Source organism: Equus caballus, chromosome 13 (assembly GCF_041296265.1).
Source record: "Equus caballus isolate H_3958 breed thoroughbred chromosome 13, TB-T2T, whole genome shotgun sequence".
In the NCBI taxonomy this organism is placed as follows: domain Eukaryota; kingdom Metazoa; phylum Chordata; class Mammalia; order Perissodactyla; family Equidae; genus Equus; species Equus caballus.
Window position 1 is genome coordinate 29,511,408 of NC_091696.1, and position 23,561 is coordinate 29,534,968.

General features: G+C 49.2%; 1 protein-coding gene across 1 annotated transcript; it reads right to left on the bottom strand.

Moving 5' to 3' along the window:
• Positions 1 to 535: 535 nt before the first annotated feature.
• ITGAX (integrin subunit alpha X) lies at positions 536 to 21,148 on the bottom strand. The gene is given in 30 exon segments (NM_001114177.4): positions 536 to 2,809; positions 3,363 to 3,473; positions 3,751 to 3,852; positions 3,994 to 4,107; positions 4,314 to 4,397; positions 4,509 to 4,616; positions 4,726 to 4,804; positions 6,724 to 6,807; positions 6,898 to 6,977; positions 7,068 to 7,184; positions 9,409 to 9,550; positions 9,760 to 9,833; positions 9,922 to 10,053; positions 10,754 to 10,908; positions 11,051 to 11,208; positions 11,341 to 11,471; positions 14,635 to 14,844; positions 14,938 to 15,078; positions 15,272 to 15,414; positions 15,524 to 15,653; positions 15,819 to 15,892; positions 16,096 to 16,246; positions 16,559 to 16,712; positions 16,953 to 17,098; positions 17,206 to 17,336; positions 19,106 to 19,220; positions 19,372 to 19,442; positions 19,740 to 19,843; positions 20,328 to 20,433; positions 21,032 to 21,148. Coding segments are annotated over 30 exon segments (3,483 nt in total). The 5' UTR covers positions 21,069 to 21,148; the 3' UTR covers positions 536 to 2,710.
• Positions 21,149 to 23,561: the final 2,413 nt, after the last annotated feature.

A 23,561-nucleotide genomic window follows, 5' to 3' on the forward strand; every position in this document is an offset into this window, starting at 1 on the left:
TTGAAATTAAATCCTTTCTCTTTACAAATGTTGTCAGGGTGATTGGCATAATCATGCAGCAGGCAAAACAAACCTGGTTCAGTAACAGCACATACTTTTCTAAATCAGCTCTTCTTCCAACTTTCTAACTCAAGCTTCAGCCTCCAGCTGAGCCAGCCAAGCTGCCCACAGTAGAGGCCAACCCACTACAACAGCCCTCATTTCCTTTCTTTGCCTCTGTGCACTCTGTGCGGTTCCTCAAACAAGTACATCAAACCAGCCAGCATTTTCAGGGCGTTCCTGCACTCGTGGTAGTCCACAAGCATCTAACATATGGGCCACCCCTCCCCACATAGAGTTTGATAGCTGGCTTGAGATTTCCCCCACAAATACCTCTTTCCCAAGGTCCGTTTCTTCGGTCTCCTGGCTGGCTCACCAGTTGTTAATTTGCAACCTTGGGAGCTCCTCAGGGTGAAATTCAAAACTGGTTCCCACAGACAGAGGGCAAGAAGTGATGGAAGAAAGAGGCAGACAACTCCAGATTGGTAGGTGGCAGGTTTAATAAGCAAGAGAAGTTCATTACAAGGCTTGTCTTGGATGGTCACAGGATAAGTAGATCCCTGCACCCACCTGACAGAATCTTAAAAGTTTGTATAGAGGCTTTACACATTACTCTCAAGGCTGCATCTTTGAAAACAGCTCCTGCTATGAGAACGGTGGACACAACACACATTCCAAGGACAGGGAGGGGGTGAGGAGCCTCTGATTGCCTGGGTCCAGCTCTCAGGTCAACTGGTGGTCACAGCCTCTCAATGACCTCCTCCAACAAACTGCCCTTTTGCCTTTGGGCACTGTTATCTGAGTACAAAATGCCTGGAGCTATGGCAGCCATCTTGCAACCATGAGGGGATAGTCTAAGGGCAAAAGCGTCACAATGATGGCTGCATCTTAATGTCATTGTTGAGTCACTGAATTCACTAACAACTATTTCTGGACCTCTTGTGTGAAGGCCTCTTATATACCCCTGTGCAGTTTGACTGTCTCCTGTTGCTTGCAGCCAAAAGCAAGCTTCTAATACAGACTTTAACCTCACTGCTGGTTTTATAAGCTTCTTGGAAATTATATGACTCGTACACACTTTTGCTATAAGAGCAACTTTGATTTACGCCACTATAGTTTTGCTGTTTCTCTGTATTCAATGACAAAATTAGTCGATTTGGGATAGGAAAGTGATATATTTCCATTGTTCTACAAGATCTCACTTGCTTTATCTTAGCGGTCGTTATGCTGCGTTCAGAAATGACACAAAAGCTTTGATAGCTTATGCCATTATTTGATAAAGTTTCATAGTGGATAACAGCCTAGGAACAAATAGATAGCTGACCCAGTAAAATCCAATTTTCGGATGGTATAATATTTTCTAGACATATTTTAATTTTCCGGCTCACAATCACTCATCCCAGCATTCATACATCCCTATATTACATGTGCACTGGAATCTCATTCAATTTTAATTTTGACGACATTATTCTAAGTTGGATCAATTATGTTTTATTTTTTAAATCATCACTTTCATGCTTCAATGAATAATTTTTGAGACATTGATGGATTTTTCTTATTTGGGGATATAATACAACACAAAAGCAACCCTGAAAAACACAAATATAAGCAATATATCTAAGCAATAACTCATAAAGGAAAATTGTGTGAAAGCAGCACATGTTGCCTGCATGCTAGACAAGAGCCCACTGCAGTCCTTCGTGTCCATGGACAGCTTTAAAAACACAATTCGGGTTATAGCAGTATTTCTGTGAAAGTCACCAGTTTCAAATGTGTGAGATGCGTGGGTTTTAAAGTGTTTCTTTCTTTTTTTCTCTAAAACTTAACAATTAGGAGACCAATGGAGATGACCAGTGGTTCGTTGATCACATTTTGAGAAACAACACCCTAAAGCTGGAGTCTCATAAAGTCTAATCTGCAGCCCTTCTTGCAGCTATTGCATAATAATTGGTTTTTCTGGAGACTCCAAAGCTTCAAAATCCAAAGGGATTTTGGACCCTATGATAGTGGATGGGGAAGATATTTTTGGGTCAAGGTGAAGGACCACTTTCCAGCATTCCCTCCAATCACATGGTCAACTGCCTCCTCCTTCTGTTTTTCTAACTAAAACGTCCATGTGGTGGGCATCATGGTGGTGGCAGCAGCAGTGGGATCTCTCCAGGACAAGGAATGGTCTGCTATGTGTTGGTCCTCAGCTTAGTGCCAGGCACCATTTTGAGCTTTATGCTGAGATGAGTAGCATAATAATAAGAATGAGCTTATTGGGGGCAGCAGATCCCTGATCTAGGACTTTGAAGTGCTCTTCAATCACTAACCATATGCGAACAATGTCCCCTTCACCACATCCCAGGATTTGCAAGAAATATCTGTGTATTGGTTCACTCCAGTGACCTTTCCAGCTGAGAGGATAGCGACATGGAGAAGTCCTCCACGGAACACAGCAGTGATCCTGTCCTAGGGTTTCCAACTGGAGACTTGACAAGACAAATGGCCCTTCCCAGGCAAGACTCTTTGTGCAAACATGCTGCATCCTCCCAAAGGGAGAAAGCAACCTGATCCCAGCCTCCCTTACATAGAAGATTTCTTCCCCCACAGGCCTGTCTTAGGTGAGAGTAAGAGGGCCAGGAACCCTCTCAGAGAGTAGGTCCAAAAGAGAACAAGAGGTAGTTTCTTATTGGGCAACTTGGGGGTCTGATGTCCCATTTTCTGGGACAGTGTGTCCATTTGCTTCCCGCATCATTTCCTTGTACTGACGTTTGAAGAAGCCAACCTGATGAGGAGGAAGGAAAAGAAAATCAGGAAGTCCAGTGGAAGAGAAGAAAAGAGAAGACTGCGGGAGGGGGAGGGGGTCACCATTTCTGGACCTTACTATGTTCAAGCACGGCACTAGGAACTTTACACATATTGTGTCATTTAGATTTTACCACAATTCTGTGAGCTGGGTATAATAACCTTCAGATTGAGAAACTAAGACCCAATGTGGACAAGGCACTTGTCTATAGTCACAGGAAGAATCAGTGGTGGTGTCAACATCAAATCCAGGGCTGTGTTTTATGTTATAATTCGCTGTCAAAGGAAATGTAGAGAGATGGGGAAGAGTGGGAAAGAAAGGGAGAGAGATTAGAAGAGGCCTGAGAATCAGATAGGAAGGCACAAACATGAGGGACAGTTGGGGACTGGTGATGTCATAGGTGGGAAGGAATCTCCCACAAGTAGTGACTTAGTAAGAATGTGCACCTGTCTCCAAGGTGAGCTCTTTTTTACACTGTAGAAAGAATGGAATCAAATGCTGTTGGTGTCAAGAGTGGGATTAAAACACTCACCTTGTACAGTATGGCTGTAATGAGAGCCAGCAGCAGCAGTCCTCCCACAGAGCTGCCCACAATAACGGGGATGGGGTTGTAGACCTCATACTTCTCTAGCACCATCTCCATCTGGAGTGGAGGTGATCCCATAAGAAATTATCAGGCCTCTTGCTGTCTCAGTTTCTTCCCAGGTACCCCAATCTTTAATTCCCACTCCTCCTTCCCTAGGCCCTGCTTCAAGAGGTGAGCTACAAAAGCATTTAAGAGCTTAGGGACAACTGTCTTGCCCAGGGACCTTCATCCTTCCTTCCTCCAGGCCTGCGAGCCTCCCACCCAGCATCACAGATTTAGCATCATTAAGGAGCCCTCTTACCAGCCTGACCACTGCCTACCACACAGCCACTACCTGGGCTCTCAAAAATGCCTCCTGTCCTGGAAGCTGCGAATACACAGATCTGTTGAACGTGATTTCGGCCACACTCACGACCAATACTTTCTTCTGCAATGTCTGCAAAAGAGAGGGAGGGAGCTGGGGAACTAGCTCCGGGAAGGCTCAGAGTTTGAGAAATGTCCTGGGTTGCGCATGAGCACAGAGATATCAGGCGCCACCTGAATCCAGGGAAGGCACTCTGCTGTTGGGCCTACACACCTGGCTGACCCAACCAAAGCTAAGGTTGCCCTTCAGGATGAAGTCAAGTTCCTCCCGGATGCCGAAGGAGGGGATGTCACAGCGGAACCTCAGGCAGTCAGCAATGGAGCAGTCCTAGGGACAGAGAAGTAGCATCAAGCCAGAGAAAGATGAGTCTGAAGATAGAAGACAGCATTAAACTGTCTGATTTGGGGGGAGCAGCCACATCAGAATTCAGGAAGGCTGTTCAGCAGATGGCCATCTGAATGTAACACTGATTCCTGAACAAAATTCCTCTGATGTGTGGCTTAAAGTGGGGGACAGCCCAGAGCTCTCCTCACCAGCACAGGATTCTTCTGAAGGTGGGTCAGGAAATCAGACTCTGTGGGTGCTATTCTCTCTGAAGGACACTGAATGGCTGGATTCTAGGAAAAGACAGACAGCAAGCATCTCAGGGGGGCCATCAGGGATTCATGAGGGGCAGGGAATCCAGGTAGCAAGCATTAGTGGAGGAGGCATACACAGTCCTTGAGTACCTGGGGGTGGAAGACCTCCATCTCTGTCCATACAGCCACCCGGTTCAGCTCCACAGGCACCAAGAAGTTGATGCTGACAGGCAGGTCCCTTTGTCCCAGGTTGTTCACCTGCACAGAGGGCAGTGAGGACAAAGACCATGCCAAACCCCACATCCCTCCCTAATCTCTGGCTCCTGGCCTCTGCCCCAGCCCATGCTCCTGAGTCACCATCACTTGCCTGACATCTATGCTGGGCCCTGCTGCTTTCCTTCTCCTCTGAGGCTGAGAAGTTGAGGTACTTGGTGGATTGTTCAGGGCTGGGGAGAGAAGAGGCATGGGTAGTTTTGAAGTTCCATGGACGCCTCCTGAGGAAGCTCTGGCTGGGAGCATGAGGGGGTCAGTGGGGCCTTGGAGTGGCCTAGAATGAGGTTTTTGTATAACTTGGGGTGATGAGAGGGTGTAGGGAGCAGGGCTGGGCTTCAAGCTGGGTGCAAGGTGCCGGCAGAAGCTTCCAACAGAGAAAAGTGTCAAGGGGGCTTGTCAGGGGTGTGGTGAAAGGGATTGAGAGCTATGTCACTGACTCGCTGGGGGAGCAGGTGCCAGGGCCTCCCTCTCTATGCCTCAGTTTTCCTTTCAGGCCTTCATGGGCATGCAGGATGATGGATGGGCATGTGGGAAACAGCAAAAGTTTGGGGAGACTTGGGCTGATGCTGTTGACTAATGTCTACTGGACACTGCCCCAGTCTGGTCTTTCACAGGCCTTCCCTGGGGCTTTTCTCCCCTGTTTCCTTGGCTTTTCTGGGCCTAAGGCTTGGAGATGAGAGAGGGCCCAACAGCAGACTCCTCACTGGGTTTCAGTGTAACAACAACTCCTGAGGCTTGCCTAGGCCCATGCCTAGAGACTCAGCCTGGCCCCTCACGCGGGTGGCTGGTCTCACTTCTGCCCCTCCCTGCTCCACTCTTTGGGTACCTGTCCTTTGCCCACACAGTCCAAATTCCAGACCACCACTCCTACTCTAAAGTTTCATCCCTCTTCTGCAAGGGGCTCCCAAAAAATGCCCCAGCCTCATCATGGGGGACCCTTTGAGTGCCCCCACCCACAGGGTCACATCTGCAAAGTACAGCTATGTGTGGTATGTGGTATGCCCTGCCTGTGAGTCCCTACAAGGAAGTGTGCTAACCCCAGTGCACACTCCAGCAAGCAAGTTCAGAGCATGCACCCAGCTGGGCTGCTGAGAGCCCACAATGTGCAGGTGTGAATGAAAGTGTGCAACTCTAGGCAGGAAGAAGACATCCAATGAGTCACATGGGCCAAACTAGCAAGGAATGTACCCAGACTAAGCCACGTCAGCCTGTTGCAAATCACAAGTGCACACACCCCACAAGGGCAAGGGTTTACGTCTGGTTTTCATTACACATAATAGAGGCTCAATAAATCTTTGCTGTGTCTGGAACATAGCAAATGCTAGGAGGGTATTTGTTGAAGGAAGATATCTGCTCAAACACCTGACTTGACTCCTTAGTTTCAAACACCTCCTCTACCCCTCCTTGGGCAGCATTTTAAGGCCTTTTCCTGTCATCCAGCTTCTTCCTGACACCGAGCCTCTGCAGCAGACAGGTCATTTCTCCCTTTCTTTCCCAAAGAGGACTGGGAAAAGGAGGAGTCGTGGTTCCAAAAGCCCTGCAGGGTGTGAATCTACTCCTTGCAATGAAGAATTTTCCCACCCAAATGCCAAGGGCAAAGTCCAATGCCATGGCCCCTTCAACACTTAGCTGAGGCCTCCTCTGGCAGGAGACCCTGCTCGCTCTTGGAAACTCACATAGCCTGAGGGTACAGAATGACAGGGAGGCCCTTGAAGAGCTTCTGCCTTGGATCAGGATAACCTTACTCCCCAATAAGGCTATAAGAACCTTGAACACAGGGACATGCCTCATATCTCTAAGGCAATCCAGGACAATCTTGGGGCTTTTGAGAAAGCATTCTAAGAACTATAACCTCTATTAAATGTAGGATGTAATGATAAGAATATCACAATTATTATTATCATAGCTAGTCCACAGTAAACACTAGATGATTGATTAGTAAGTACAGCTAGCAGTATCATCTATTGATTGAAAGAAACAGTGATGAGAAAGCCTAAATATCCCAGATGTTTCGCTGCTTCAGGGAGTGAGGATTTCCCTGAGCCCCATCAGAGTGAAGGAGAAGAACCCTTTTGAGGCCGCAGTGTGGCACCTGTGGATCACGATGTAGACAGCGTACTTCACTGGGAGCTCCAGCTGGAAGGTGGTCTTGCTGGTCCTGGGGGTGTTATTCTCACTGGAGAAAGAGAAGGATCCCAGTAGACAAGTGTTCCAGAGGAGGAGGCTGGGCGTGAGGGGGCACTGCCCCAGGCCTGGCCTAGCTCACCTGCTCACATTGGCCGTCAAAAGAAGCCGGTCTCCTAGCACAGCCTTGGGGGAGACGTCAAACGTGGCCGTGAATGTGATCTGAGGAAAAGGCAGGAACAGAGAGAGGTCACCAAGGAGTGAGACAGGGGAAGAGCAGGGAAGTAGGGGTTGGGCAGAAGCAAGGCTGACCTGGGCGCCCTCACGCAAGATGAGGTGGTTGATGCTACAGCGGGTCCTCCAAGTGCCCTGCCCATCGGCCAGGGCACTGTCACAGGTCAGGCGCAGCGAGCGTGGCTGCAGCTGGTTCTAGGCAAGGGCAGGTGGGAAAAAGTGAGCATTTGTTAGTGTTTCAAAGAGACTCCGTGAAGTAGTGACAGTTTGCTGGAATCTACCTTAAGGTTATGTTTTACAAAATACTTGGACAAAATCTTGGTAAAACCTCCTCCTAATGTAGAAATCCCAGATTTATTAGTTTTCCCCTTTTTTATGTATTTTTTTTAAAGGTTTTGTTTTATTGCGGGGGGGGAGAAGAGGTAGGTTGGCCCTGAGCTAACATCTGCGCCAATCTTCCTCTGTTTTGTGTGGTGTGCTACAAGGCGTGGTTTGATGAGCAGAGCTAAGTCTGTGCAGGATCTGAACCTGCGAACCCTGGGCCAGTGAAGCAGAGTGGCGAACTTAACCACTAAGCCACAGGGCCGGCCCCTTTAAAGAGCTTTTTAATGGAAAATTTCAAACATACTGAAAAGTAGGGAGACTAGATAAATCAACCCCCACATACTCATCACTCAGCTTAAATTATCAACATTTGTCTACTCTTGTTTTATTCAGCTGCTCTCCACTTTTTTTTCAGAATATTTTAAAACACATTCTGAACATCATATTGTTTCATCCAGAAGTACTTTGACGTATACCAACAACAGATAAGGGTATTTTTTTTACCATAACCACAAGACTCAACAAATCATACCCAACAAAACTAACAATAACTCCTAAATATCAGCTAATATCCAGGTCATGTTCAGTCTTCCTAGATTGTCTCCAAAATGTTATTTTACAGCTCATATTTAAATTGCTATCCAGCAAACGTCCACATGTTGCATTTGGCTGATATGTCCAGAAGTACTTTCAGCGATAGGGCACTCACCCCTCATGCATCTGGAGCTTGCCATTCCCAGTGCATTCCTTCATACATTAAGCAAAATATGTTTTTGATGGGAATACTAGCCTAAGACATAGGAGACCAACCAACCAAACGTGATGTGCGGACCTAGGTTAGATGCTGGTTCAAATAAACCAGGTGTAAAAACATATTTTTGAGACAATTAGGGAAATTTGATTATGGTCTAAATACCAAGGAATCATTTATTTCATTGGGTGTGATACTGGAATTGGGGTCATGTAAGATATCCCCACTCTCCAGAACTATAGAGTGAAATAGGGAGGAGTGCAATGACATGATGTCTTGGATTTGTTTTAAAATACTTCAGAAAAGGCAAAAGAAAGATGAAATAAATGTGGCAAAATGTTGCTAACTGTTGAATCTGGCTGATAAGTTTTGGGGAGGTTTGTTGAACTACTCTCTACTTTCACAAATGTTTAATATTTTTCATAATAAAATTTTGGTTAAAAATCTGTTTCCCTTTGACACCCTGTGGTCCTAGTTCTGTCTTCTAAACCAGGGATTGCCAAAAAACAGCCCACCACCTTTTTTTTTTCTTTTTTTGGTGAGGAAGATTAGCTCTGAGCTAACATCTGTTTCCAATCTTCCTCTTTTTTCTGAGAAAGATTGTCACTGAGCTAACATCAGTGCCCATCTTCCTCTACTCTGTATGTGGTACACTGCCACAGCATGGCTTGATGAGCGGTACGTAGGTCTGCACCCAGGATCCAAACCTGCAAACCCCAGGCCACCAAAGCAGAGCACGTGAACTTAACCACTACACCCGGCCAGCCCCAGCCTACCACCAATTTTGTAAATAAGGTTTTATTGGGACACAGCCATGCTCACTCATATACATGCTGTCAATGGCTATTTTCACGCTATAACAGCAGAGTAGATGTGACAGACACTGTATGGCCCACAAAGCTGGATATTTAATATCTAGACCTTTACAGAAAAAGTATGTCAAGCCCTGATCTAGAGTAACGAATAAATTCAACTCCATCTACAGAACAGTGTTTTAAAATATTTGAGGACCAAGTTATGTCTTCCTTTAAAAGAGAAATATTGATACCATGCGGAATACAAAGACATATAAAGCACGGTCCCCTCTCTCTCCACAGTAACAGCCTCTTGGGATTTCATTCTTGCTAGTCAGTATCTTTAAAATGCAATGGCCAGAGTTGAACACAGCATGAGCCGAGGTAAGTCCCAGATAACACAACCAGATCCAACCACGATGAGCCCAGATCTCTTGGCTTATGAGAGGCTGCTAAGCAATGGCAGCCCCAGCCTGAGCCTTGAACCCTGCACAGGAGTCTCTGCTGATTCCCACCGGTCAGCCTCTTCCTTTCCTGGAGGGAATAATACCTGGCCCTCTGCCACACGTCGATAAGACAGCCCTGGAGGGTAGAAAAAGGTAACTGTGGTTCCATAGGAGTCCTCGCCGTCATTTCGCACTGTCACTTCCATGTTCAGCTCCAGGTTATTCCCCACCACCAGCGTCTTCAAGCTAGATGTGGGGAAGAGGGCAGGATTCTGTGACTGGGTCTAGAAATGGTCTGTGGATGAAACCAGAGTGGGGAGGTAGGGGAGAGACAAGGGACAAGATGTCTGGTTTCTGAGCACAGGATAGAAATGTTAGTGAGAACCGGGGCAGGAGCTTCAGGTTTCAGAGAGGGGCAGGGGGACCAGGGCGGATCTAAGGGGGTGGAAGCTCACCCTGAGAAGTGAAAGGAGATGCCAAGGTCGTCCTGGCAGACATGGTCAGCTCCACAGTTCTTCTCAAAGGGGAGCTGAGAGGGAAGGCAAAGCGGGGTTTTCCCTAAGATCTGGAGTGCACACCCTCCACCCTCGCTGGAAGATCCCCACACCAGGACTCACAGAGGCTGTGAAGTATCTCTGAGCATCCACAGCCAGCACAGGCCGGATGCTTCCAAAGGAAGGGATGGGCTTGCCCTCCAGGGAGAAGTTGAGACGCAAGGTGATGGGGGTCACTGTGTCCTCCACACAGGCCTAGAGGACGGACATTGGAGACGGCAGGTAACTAAGGAAAGCACCCTCACATTCGCTAGCTCTGTCCCATCTCCTCATCTGGAAAATGGGGTAAGAATGATACTTACTTGCACTCAATAAACACTCACTACTACGATTCCACCACGCAGAACCTCTGCTGTGGTTGTCCTCTGCCTTGAACTCCCTTCCCCAAGCCTCCCACAGGCTCATTCACTCTATTCAGCAAGCTCTCAAACTTCGCCTGCTCCAAGAGGCCTCCCAACACCCTCTTTGTTCTCTCCCTGGCTTTATCTTTCTCCATAGCACTCATCACTACCCAACATCTATTATCCAGGAACCTGATTGTCTTCCGTCTTCCCCCAGAGCTCCTTGTGGGCATGGACTGTTTTGCCCACTGCTGCTTCCCTGGCACCTAGGACAAGGCCTGTCTCAGAGAAGCAGCTTGATGAAAGAATCCCGGCCCACCACCCAATACTTCTCTGACACAACTCTCTTTCCTGAAATCCAGCTGTGTGGCTCCTGGCAACCCATCCGTTCAGTCGGTCGCTCACTCACTCCTTCTGCTAACAAGTGTTAAGCACCTCCTGTGTGCCAGGTGCCGTGCTGGGGATGAGCCACAGCAAGGACCAGAACACACTCTGCTCTTTCTCTGCCCAGCCTCAGAATCGCCTCCATCCCCAGGATTCCAAGGCTCCCTCACCAGGAGGAGCAACTTCACGGTCTCACAGTGCTGGTTCAGCCCAAGGACTCGGACACGAGTCAGATTCCAGGTCTTTGTCTCCTCAAAGATGGCACGGGGATTCATGCGGCCAGGATCAAGGGTCAGGTCAAAGGTCACAGAGCTTTGGAGGTCACCTGTAGGGGATAGTAAGGCATGGGGAGGGGTAAGAGAGCCAGGAACTCCTCAAGTGGGCAAGTGGCAAAGCAGGAGATAGGAGTCCTAGGCTAGGGGACTCCAGAGGTCAGGGTGTCCTGGACTGCAGAGGTGAGGACTCACCCAGCCGGTTCTTGGGACTTTCATAAATACGAAGGCAGACATCGGCGTCACCCAGGGTACGGACAGAGGGCTCCTGCTCCTGACACTCAAACACAGACCTGGCAATCTCTGCAGGTGTGATGCGGATGCTCACCCACACCCTAAGCACGGGTCTAGTCCTGTGGGTAGAACGGTGAGCTGAGGACAGACTCTTGGTACTGGGAGGACAACATGGGATGGGGAGTGGGGAAGCTGGTGTCCTAGGCAGACTTAGGACCACCTGGGGAGTGTCTGAGGAAGTCTGTTCTCACCTGAGCAGCAGCGCGTGCCCCTGGGCCCCCACAGCCAGGTCCACCAGTCCATCCATGGTGAGATCCTGACCCCCACTCAGCGACTGCCCAAAATACTGGAGCCTGGGGGAGAGCTGGGAGGCTGCAATCCTCTGGTCAGAGGGGGAAAGGCAAGCCAGGTTAGGAGGTGAGGGTAACAAGTTGGAAATCAACAACAAGAGGAACAGGGAGGTAGGAATGTGGGAGACAGAAAGAAGAGGTAAGTAGTCAAAAGATGTTGCCAAGAAGTGCCTAAAAAGAGGACGTGGGGAAATGATGACTAGAGAAAAGGAAAGACTCCTAAGACATAAATGAAGAAGTGGAGATTGAAAGACTGGCCTGGTGACCTGAGTCTCGTTCATTATTCATCCAGTTAGTCTCAGGTTCCAATTGTGGCTCCTCTACTTATGACCCATAAGGCCTTGGGCCAGGATTCAATCTTTCTGTACCTTAGTTTCCTCCTCTTTCACATGGGGATAATAATACTTCAGAGTTCAGCTCTGAGTAGTAAATGAATTAATTCATACAGTTCTTAGAACAGCACCTAGAATATAGTCACTAGTCAATTACTTACAATGATGAGTATTAGGGCTGGAAGGGAACTTGGAGCTCATCCAGCCCCACCTCCCACTTCACAGAGAGTACCAAGGCCACACAGCCTTTAAGAGGCTGACTCCAGACCTGAAATCAGATCCTCTGACCTCAGGCTGAAGGCCCCTTTTTGCTTCCCATGGCCACCCTGTCTCTTCAGAAGACAAGGAGGGACCAACTTGGAGTAGCAGCACCCATACACAGATTCTATACTCCAGGACATTGCCTCTCCTGGGGGTTCCTTCTCTTCTATTTCCATTGTTCCTATAATGACAAATTCCTTGGAGAATGTGCCCTTTAAATCTCTGGGTCCTACTGGGACTGGCAGACATTAAGAGCAGTAATAATAAAATGAAAGAGAAATTTACCAATTACTAAGAGAGTCTAGAAAGGAAGAGGGGAGTAGGAACAATACAAACACATTCAAGTGGCCTCACGCTCAGGAAAATTGATCTCATAGCCATATTCTCACATTCATGGGTGGCCCTGTGGGGAACAAGGCAAGCCCTTCCCAGTCAAGTATGTATTGGGAGTGTCATTGGGGAAAGAAGAAAAGTCATGGCAGGCCAGCGAATTTGGAAAGGCCTCTTCTTGGATTCGGGCCTTGCAGGCGTAACCCAAGTGATATTTGCAATTGCAGGTCTACAGAAATATGCCTCTAAGCTGCTGCAGCCAGGGGAAGATAAGCATGTTGGTGTGGACTGAATGTAGTTTCAAGACGACAGGTGGACTCTTGTTATTCTCAGAAAAGCCTTTCACCCTCTTAAAGTTCCAAGCTCTTTAGAACCCCTGCAGTTGTTAAACTGTGTTAATAATAATGGATTATAGTAATATAACACATTTGATGTGCTAGGCACATATGTGTGTGCTATATATGTACTCTATATGTACTTACTCGCTTCATTCTCACAGCAGCAGCCCAATAAGGTTGACTCTATGATTATCACCATTTTACAGATGAGGAAACTGAGCACAGAGAGGTGAGTAATGACCACCATCACACAGCTGCCGTGACGGAACTGTAGGGATTGTCTTTGACATTTTTTCTAACATCTTTTTGAGATATAAGTCACATACTATACAATTTACCCTTTTAAACTATACAACTCAATAGTTTTTAAGATGTTCACAGAGTTATGCAACCATCACCAAATCAATTTTAGAACGTTTTCATCACCCCAAAAAGAAACTCCATACCCCTCAGCAGTCACTCCCATGTCCTTCAATTCCCCCACCCCAGCCCCTGGCAACTACTAATCTACTTTCTGTCTCTATGGATTTACCTATTCTGGACATTTCTTACAAATGGAATCATACAATATGTAGTCTCTTGTAACTGGCTTCTTCCACTTAGCATATTTATCTATTTATCAGTTGATAGACATTTGAGTTGTTGCCACCTTTTGGTTACTAAGAATAATGCTGCTATGAATACTCATGTATAACTTTTTTTTTTTTTTTAAAGATTGGCACCTGGGCTAACAACTGTTGCCAATGTTTTTTTTTTTTTCTGCTTTATCTCCCCAACCCCCCCCCCCCCCGCCCCCGTACACAGTTGTATATCTTAGTTGTAGGTTCCTCCAGTTGGATGTGGGACGCCGCCTCAACGTGGCCTGACCAGCGGTGCCATGACCATGCCCAGGATCCAAACCCTGGGCCACTGCAGCGGAGCGCGGGAACTTAACCACTCGGCCACGGAGCCGGCCCCTGTATAACTTTTTATGTAGAATATGTTTTCAACTCTCTTGGGTGGAATTGCTGGCTTATCAGTAACTGTTTAACTTTTTGAGGAAATGCCAGACTGTTTTCTAAAGTAGCTGCACCATTTTACTTTCCCACCAGCAGTGTGTGAGGCTACCAAATTCTTGGTGTCCTCACCCACACTTGTTATTGTCTGTCTTTATGATTCCAGCCCTCCTAGTGAGTGTGAAGTGGTATCTCATTGTGGTTTTAATTTGCAAATGACTGACAACTAATGATGTGGAACGTCTTTTCACGTACATATTGGTCCTTTGTATATTATCTTTGGAGAAATGTCTATTCAGATTCTTTGCCTGTTTTTAATTGGGGCTTCTTTGACTTTTGCCAAGGGAAGAAGCCCTCCCCTCTCAGGGAACCCCTGACCCATTGGTTGGAGGCTCCTGTCTATTTGGGCATTTGGCAGGATAGCTGACGGCAAGAGGGAAGAAAGTCACATAGCATCCAAGGGGATGAACGGGGGAGTGGACAGGCACACTGAGCAGCCAGACCTCAACTGATTGGCAGCTGGGAACCACCAAGAGATCAAGTACTGGCTTAGATGTCAGGTGATTGGAACCTCCCTCATTACCATTCCTGATCCACTATAACCGTGGACAAGTCAAGTTGCTTATCTTCTCCATGCCCTAGATTTCATCTGTAAAATGGGTTTGCTAATGCCTGGCCTACGTACCTTGTAAAACTGCTGGAGGATTAAAAGCTCTGGGTGGAAAACCCACTCAAGTATCAAGTCCCCATACAAAACAGGGAACATAACATGTTTTCATTTCTCTAATTCCATAGATTTTGCTCGCTGCCTACAATGTGTCCAGAACTGGCAAAGGAGGTAAAATAAGGTAAAGGAGAATTTTCTAGGTGGCAGTGTGGAAGACGGGGAGAAGCAAAAAGGAGATCGTTGCAGTGACAGAATCTGTGACCGGGCCTCACCTGGCTGTGGGAGGGGCTGATGCCCAGTCCTGAGGTTCCATGAAATAGGTAGACAGCACCCTGGTTCTCCTGCTCTCCGGGGGCCCCGATGGCCACGTCCATCAGCTTGTCCCCATTCACATCCCCGAGTACTGTCAGGGCTGCCCCAAAGCGGCCCCAGGGGTGGCCCTGCTCCCCACGGAGAACAGCCTCACACTGCCACTTGGCCCTCTGCAGCACAAAAATAGTGTGAGGCCCCAACCCAGGCAACCCCTCCACCCCACACCCAGGCCCCACCCAGCCCAGGTCTCATCAGCCACTCACCCCCCGGGGCAAGGGGCACACAGACACCTGGCCCCCCTGCGTCTGCATATAGTAGTGGGGAGCCCCGATGAGGACCAGGTCAGAGCTGCCATCTCTGTCCACATCCACAGAGCACAGGGAAGCCCCAAAGTAGGAGCCGATCTGCAGGGCAGAGCCTGAAGTCATCCTGCGCGCCCCTGCCAGAGGAACCCCTTCTGGGCCAGGTCCCGCCTCTGCCCATCCACCAGCACCTCCCACCATAGGCCCCAAACCCTCCATCTCCTCCCTGTCTGCCCTCTCCACTCCTGGATACCCTGCCACCCTCGCATTCTACTCGTGCTTTCTCCACACCAACCTGAGTGCCTATGACGTTAGCCTTTGGCCTCCACTGCCTGGACTGCTGGGTGAAGATGAAAACCTTCCCGGTGTGCTGATGGCGGGGGGCCCCCAGGACCAGGCTCTGCACCCCCTGCCAAGTGGCCAGCTCGGTGGAGTAACCTGAGGGGGCCAGGCCTCAGCACAAAGGCTTCTCCTCCCGCCCCCAGGCTCCTGCCCCTCCCAGGCAGCTCATCTCCCGCCTGTCCCCCCAGCCGCAGCCTCTCCTCACCCAGGTAAGAGTCTCTCATGTCCACTTCCTCCTGAGACACGTTGATGAAGGTGCGGCTCATCTTTGGTGGGTATAGGAAGGCACCTCCAGACCAGTCAAAGCTTCCCACAGCCCCCAAAACTGGCCCGTCCTAAGAGGAAAGGATTCCAGGGCTGAGCAGGCCGGAGTGAGAAGACAGCCTAGTCCAAAGCAATGTCTGCTGTGGACTCCACTCACTCATGACACCCGCCCTTGCCTTCCCTCCTCCCATCTCTCCCTCATTGTACATCAGTCGCCTGAAAGGGGCCCCACTCACAGGCGTGAACACAGTGCTGAAGCCCTCCTGGGACATCTCCAATTCAAAGGAACTACTGCTTACAGTCTGCGTACCTGGGGGAAGGCATGACATTTAGATTCCAGGGGGGAAGACAGGCTTTGCCAGGTCCAACAAGCGCATCTCAGCTTTGGGAGGACCTAATGTTGGAAACTAATACTGAAAGAGAAGAGTTAGTGCCTGTGACGTGGGGGTCCCAAGAAGGACAAGCATTTATGAGTCAAGTTTTCTGAAGTGAGTAGTTTCATCTCTGACTTACCCTCAATGGCAAAGATCTTCTCTTTCAATTGGTTTTGAATGTCTCTCAAAGCATCAAAGTCATCCACTTTAAATATATGTTCATGGGAGGGCTTCGATGCAATGTCATTTAATTCTTGCCAGGCTTGTGTGCTTTGAAAAGCCGATCCCACCTGTCCCCAACGAAGACCAACTCAGTGAAAATAATCATAAATCTAATATGCCTACCATGTGCTGGGTGCTGATATCCTCCAATAACCCTGCAAGGTCAATATTATTATACCCAATGTACAGGTGAGAAAAATGAGGCTCAGACAGCATCAAGGAGTTTAGGGAAAAGGATCAGGGGTCCCCCAGGCTAGAACACAGTTTTCCTCCTAAACATAATAGAAACTGAGAGAGCTGGGGTTTCTTTCCTTGAAGGGGAAGTTCCCTTAAAAGGAAGCAAGGGGAAGAAGTAGTCAGAGGGCGTCCCCACATCCTACCCCAACTGCGTAACGGATGATGCCTGCTGCCTCAGCCATGGGGATGACATCGTCATAACCCAGGTAGTCGCCTTGTTTCTGCCCATCGGTGATGACGATGAGGATCTTGGAGGCATCCTTTCGGGCCCCTCTTGTAGCACTGAACAGTTCTTTTCTGTCAGGGAAGAAGAGGGGTCAGAGGCCTGTGATCAGAACTTCGGCTAGCCCCTGTGCCTTTGTGAGAATGAGATGCCCCTTCCTCTGGGAGGCCCCAGTCCCACCTGGAGGGCCCCAGCTTGGCAAGGAGACCCCGGTTGAATTTCAGTCCCCACCTGTCCCTTTCTCATGGAGATAGATTAGGCCCAAAGGAAGATGAGATGCGTTGGGGAAGAACCTGGGAGAAGTTAGGACTCACATGACCACCTGGATGGCTGAGGCTGTGTGAGTCAACCCTCTCAGCTGGGATACAGAATTCAACAGGCCTAGTGGGTCTGAGCTGTCCATGAAGTCTTTGAAAGTGAAGTGCACGAGGAATTTGTTGGAGAACTGCATCAGGGAGAACTGGGAGGACAACATGGGGCTGGGGGCCAAGGCCACTCCACCAGAACCCCTGGTGTTCCTCCCACAGGCAGGCCCTGCACACTCGGCTTCCCTTCCGCAGGGCACACCTGGGTGCTGGGTCTCTGGAACTGGCTCATCACAGCCTTCACGAAGCTCAGCATCTTGGCAAAATCCTTGAAGTAGATGCTGCCTGAGCCGTCTATCAGGAACACAATGTCGTGCTCTTGCCTCGGGCACTCTGCGGAAGGAGGTGGCACCGTCACGAGGGACAGAGTCAGAGCCCGGGACCTCAGCCTCCTGGACACAAAACTCACCCAGCCCCTCCCCCCCAGTGGCTTCCTTAACCCCTACCTAGAACAGGGCCCTTCCATCTCCTAAAATCTCTAAAGAGGCTACATCTGTGATTCAGCTGCTCAAAGCTGCACAGCCAGCCCAGTTGATAAAAAAATGAAAGTTCCTCCAATCCAGATGGTAAGAAGCCGAGGGCCCCTTGTTCTACCTCAGCTGTCCATGCCCCTCCTCCCTGGGCCCTACTCCACCTCTTCCCCAACATCCCCATGATCCAGCACTAAAAGGACCCTGCTCTAGCCCTTGGCCAGGATATGTCTTCACTGGTCAGTAGGAAATTGTACTTTTGTTAATTGTTTTTTCTGCTGAGGAAGATTCACCCTAAGCTAACATTCATTACCAATCTTCCTCTTTTTGCTTGAGGAAGATTTGCCCTGAGCTAACATCTGTGCCAGTCTTCCTCTATTTTGTATATAGGTCATTGCCACAGCATGGCTGCCAACGAGTGGTATAGGTCTGTTTCCGGGATCCGAACCTGGGCCACCAAAGTAGAGCGTGCCAAACTTAACCACTAAGCCACAAGACTGGTCCATTGTTAAATATTTTTAATGTCATCCATGGTGACAGCCACACAGTGGCCCTAATCTGTTTTCAGCTTAAATACGAGCCCCCACTCCCCTCCTGGATAAATCTAGAATCCGTCCTCAGAGGAGGAAGCTCTCTTAGCTCCCAGAGAGGAGATTCCATTCCATTCCTAGTTCCCAGCTCTTGGCTTCCCCTTTCTGCCCCAAAGCCGGCCCACCAGAGAGATTGGTGTCCTGGGTGTTCTGATGGAAGCCTAGGTGCCTGTGGGTGAAGTCTAGAGCCTAGGAGGTGCTGGAAAGGGCATGCCATTCAGTGGCTAGATGTCAGTCTCTTCAAGGGCCTGAGTGTGAATATGAAACCATTAGGGGCCCCAGTCTGCTGTGGGCTGGATCTGAAAAGTTCACAGTTACACCACCTCCTTATCTCCCATCCCCATCAACCCAAGGGAAGCCAGATCCTATGTCTCAACACACACACACACACACAAACATTCACACTCACACATACATACATGCACACACAGACACGCACCCATGTGTGCATGCATACACATATGCACGCATACACGCATACATGTGCACCCACCCGTGCATATGTACACATATGCACGTATACGTGTGCTTGCATATATACATGCATCTACACACATACGCATGCACACATACACACTGTTCAGTGTCTGCACCGTCATTACCCTTTCCAAGTCGGCTGCACAAACCAATTCATTATACCCCAGTGTGCACTGGGTGGAAATAAATTCCCTTCTCTACAAATAATAGCAGCTGGCATTAATCAAGATCTCACCACATTCCAGGCGCTGTGCTAAACCCTGGTCATGGATCATCTCATGTTACTCTCAGTGTTGAGTGTGTTATTATCCCCATCTGACAGACAAACTGAGGCTCAGAGAGGATAGGTCATAGAAAAGGCACTGCAGTGGGATGGTGATGGGGCAGAGCGTGAAAGCAGGCAGTGACTCCCCAGCCCATGTTTAGAGCCACTACACCATCCAGTAAATCCTTTTTTCCACATCTCTCTTTTTTATCCACTCTGGCAAGAGCTCTCTGGCCCCCCTGCCTCCCCAGTCAGATGTGTGTAGGCTCCTCAAAGGACCAGGTGACCCTGAACACTCACCCTGCAGGGCAGCGGGGAGCCTCTGGGCCTGCCAGGATCCGGAGGCCAGCAGGAAGCAGAACCCGGTCAAGTACACATTCTCTCTGCAGGTGTGGTGCACGGTAGGGCCACAGGCCTGGGGACAGAGGGGGTTGGTGGGAGGGGCCGCCCTGCTTCTGTCCCACCCTCCAATCCCAGCACCTCTAACCTCCACAAGACCCCAGCCCCAGCAGCCCCAGGTCCCCACTCCTCCCCTCAGGATGCTCTCGTGACCCAGGGCAACTCACCAGCAGCTGAGAGGGGTTGGTGGCAGCCGCCAGGGACAGGCCCAAGGACATGTTCACAGCCTCTGGGGGGACTAAGGGGACAGATATTTGCATGTTCACCCTCAGGACAGAGGAGGCTGTGTAAGATCTGGACAGAGGGCACTTCAACCCTGGGAGACAAGGAGGTCTGACAGGTCAAGGGGGCTTTCAGGTCTTGATGGAGTGTAGGGGTACGATGGGCAAGGAGCCCTTGAGGGGGTCAGGAAGCCTGCCTGAGGATAAGGATCTGCAGACAGAGCCGAAGCTGGGAAGTGGGTCTCGTGTGCTCCCCACAGGCCCCCAGAGCATGGGAGCCCAGACCTGGGACCCAGGGAGGGGCAGTGACTCACCCTGCAGGGGGATGGGCTCACATGAGGCTGTGCTGTAGTCACACTGGTAAAGGCCGCCTGTTTGGTTTGTAGCCTTTATCTCCTGGGGGGCTCCAACCACCACCCTGGGGGGAAAGAACACTGCGGTTAAGAGCGCGGACACTGGAATCAGACTTCACCTCTCTGAGCCTCAGTTTTCTCATCTGAAAAGTGGGGGTTAACAATTTAAGCTGCAGATGGGAGGGATTTTTGTCTGTTCTATTCTCTGCTGTGTGTCCGGCTCCTGAGACATACAATAGGTGCTCAGCAAATATTTGTTGAATGATTGATTCCTACTTTATAAGGTTGTTGTGAGGATAAATCAGGGCCCACATAAAGGGTGTTTGGCACACCGCCTAGCACTTACTAAGTGCTCAATAAATGTTAGCTATGACTATGGAGATGACAAGACAGCACCTGCTTTCAATCCAGCTCTTCGTGACCTTGGGGGAATTGCCGCACCAGACAGAGAGGAAAGTTTGTGAATATAGGGAGGGGCATGAGGAGGAGCAGGACCCTGTGCAGGGAGAGAAGTCGAGAGCCAAAGGCCAGTCACCACCCCGTCCTCACCAGGAGTTGGCGTACTGGACCACGCTGTGTCCAAACCCAGCACTGTCCATGCGGAAGGTTGTTGGCTGGTCCATGTCCAAGTTGAAGCAGAGAGAGGAAGCCAAGGCTTGGGAGGAGGTGAGAAAAGAAGCTTTGGAGAAGTGTCTTCCTCCTGTTCTATCTCCCTGGTCCCCAGCCCCCTGCTCTCCTCTCCAAGCCCAATGTCCTAGCATTTCCTGGTCTTCTGGACTCCCAGGCTCAGACCTCCCTTGTCCTTGCTTCTCTCCTTCAGATGGTTCAGAGACAGCTCTTCACCCACTGGCCTGCTGGCAAGTTTCAGTCCTCCATTTCCACAGAGCAATACCCAACTCTAAAGACGGTCCTTCCCTACCCACACCCCTCCTACCCCTGGGCCTCCTAGGAGAGAGAGTCCAGGAAAACTTGGAGCCTAAGGGACCATGTGGACAGAGGACAATGTTGACTTGTTCTGCCTACTTGAGAAATCTCTGGATTGTCCAGGAAACTGGCCTCTCTTCCAGCGTCTCCTGAACTTCTCTAAAATTGGTTCATCAGTATTCTCTCCCTCCACAAACTACAGATCCCAAACCCTATGCAACTCCAGATCCCTCCTCTAACGTCTTAGGCTAAAACATGTGCATCCTCAGCTCTCTCCACTACCTGGACCTCAATTCCCTTTTCCCCCTTTATCAGAGCCCCCAGCTTACCCATCAACAGGAGGAGAGATGTCCTGGTCCTGGTCATAACTGGAAGGTCAGACACGTACTTTCGAGCTCCTGAGCCACTGGAGGAACAGCTTGACCAGGGTGCCAATGGACTAAGTGAGCAGAGAGGGGTCAGGAAGCCAGAAGCAGGGAAGGAAGTTGTCAGCATGACTCAGAAGTGAGGGGTGGAGAATACAACTAACTAAAGTAAGCATGGAAGGGGGCTGAGGCAGCCCACGCCCTTTAGGTCTGAGAGTCTTTCTAATCAGAGATGACTCGGCTTGTTTCTCTTGCCTCACCAGTCTAGGCTTGTGTGGATGCAAATCCCCTGCCCAGTCCCACCTCTCCCAGATTCTCTTGACCTTGAAACTTCAGTTAGCCGGGGAGAAGAAAGGGCCAGATGCCAAGGTGAGGTCAGGGCCCTAACGAAGACCCTGGTGCGAACTCTCCACTTCTGACCTGGAAACATCTGGGCCCAGGAGTCAAGCATCTGGGTCCTAGGAGGAGTACAGAATGGATATTCACTCATTTATTCAACAAGGCTAACTTGAGCCTGATTATGCATATCATTTGTTTGCAGAGGGAGAAAACACAAACCACAAGGCCTCAGCCCTGGGGTCAGTGGAGAAGGCAAATGTGTAAACAGCAAGACTTGCTATGAGGGGAAGCCTATTGACTGCAAGATGTCGTATCAGGCTACGAAGGTGTATATTTCCAGGAAGGCTTCTTGGAGGAGGTGGCACTTGAGCTGAATCTTGAAGACAACTGACTATAGGGGAATGTGTTTCAGAAGGGATTGCCAAATGAGGAAGAGGCATAAGACAGGAGGGCTTCTGGGAAAATGAGTGAAACCAGAGAGTGGGAGGTGGGAAGTGGCAAGAGATGAGGTCAGTGTGGTGGGGGAGGAGGAGGAGGAAGCATGCCCCAGTCCTGGAAAGCCCCCTTCAGGCATATTGACTTTATCCTGAGTGCAAAGGGAAGCACTGAAGTGAATTAGGAAGACAGCTCATCAAATTTACATTTTAGAAGGCTAGAAAGAGGGGCAGTAAGAGACATGATTTCTTTGGAAACTAGCTGGAAACAGATATCAGTCAGGAGGGAGATGGTGGGGACGTGTGGGGTGAGCTAGTAGCCATGAGAATAGACTGGAGACAGACTGGGCACTGAGGAGAGGGCAGTGGTGATGGTCCCCGAGCTAGAGAGTACAGGAGGAAGGGAGGAGGAGTGGGTTAGGCCAACTTTGGTTTTAAGAAAACCAAAATACAGTGTTTAAGAGCTTGACTCTTTCACCCTCTATGCCTCGGTTTCCTCATCTGCAAAATATAGGTATAATAAAAGTATGCACCTCCTATTGTTGCTGGGAAAGTTAAGTTAGTAAATGTGAAATGCTTATAAGACTGTGTAAGAGCTTTAATTATTGGCTATTATCACTACTATGCTGTGATGATTATTTGTGCTACATAAGAGGGGCCTGAAGGGCTTCCAAGAGGAGATGTCCTGGAGGCAGTTGGGTACATGGGCAGACCTCAGAAGAAAAGTCTGGGTTGGAGATGAGTTTTAGAACCTTCAGCAAAAGTGCGGGATGAGATCCTGGTAGGAGTCAGACGAGGGAAGAGAAAGATGGGCCTGGAATGGGTCCCAGGGAAATGCCAATGTTGGCAGTAGAGCAGAAGCCCGTGAAGACTGAGAAGGAAGTTCTCAAAGAGAAAGACAGAAGCCCAGAAGAAAGAAGGGCATTGTGGAAGGCAGCCTGGAGAGAATGTAAACAATGTCACAGCCTGCCAGACATCAAATGAGGTAAGAAATGAAGAAGGCCTAGGATCTGGCAACCAAGGCCGTCAGTGACCCTAGAGTGGGCCATGCCAGGAAAGTGGGGAGGAGCTGGGGCTGAGGAACGTGGGCAGCAACATCACCTGGAAGCAAGCAGCCCTAAAGAGACCTCAGACACCATACAGCTGGAGAAAGGCCCTGGAATTCTTGGAGACGAGAATTTGAGAGAGAGAAAGAGAGGGTAGGGTTTTAAATTCTAAAAAGAAAATTGGGACCAAAAAAAAAACAGTAAAGAGAAAGAAGAAGTGGCCCAGACTCTAGAGAAGGTAAAAGATGAACTGGAAATGACTCAAGCCAGAAGAAGTCTAGGAGACTCAAGGCTAGTCTTATAGACAGGGTGAGTACCAGAGAGGCCCCCAGCCTTCGAAGGTGCCTTGAATCCTGTCCTTTCCGTTGCTCTCTTTCCTCCGGCTTGGGTTCCACGCTTGGTAGGTGAGGGTGGACAAGACAAGAACGCTGGATGAGTAAGACTCCGTCTCTTCTTTCAAGCTGCCCGACATACTTCCATGATACTTCACAGAAAAGACAAGATAAGACACCTTACCTTTGGCAAGGATAACTTCGATCATTAAAGTGTAGAAGAGGATGTGTCCTTAATTCAAGTCACTCGTTTTACCAATGAGGGAAGTCAGGCTCCAGCCAGGGACCTTAGGGTGTCTAAAACTCACATTTCAATGAATCATGACTGTGACATTTCCAGAAA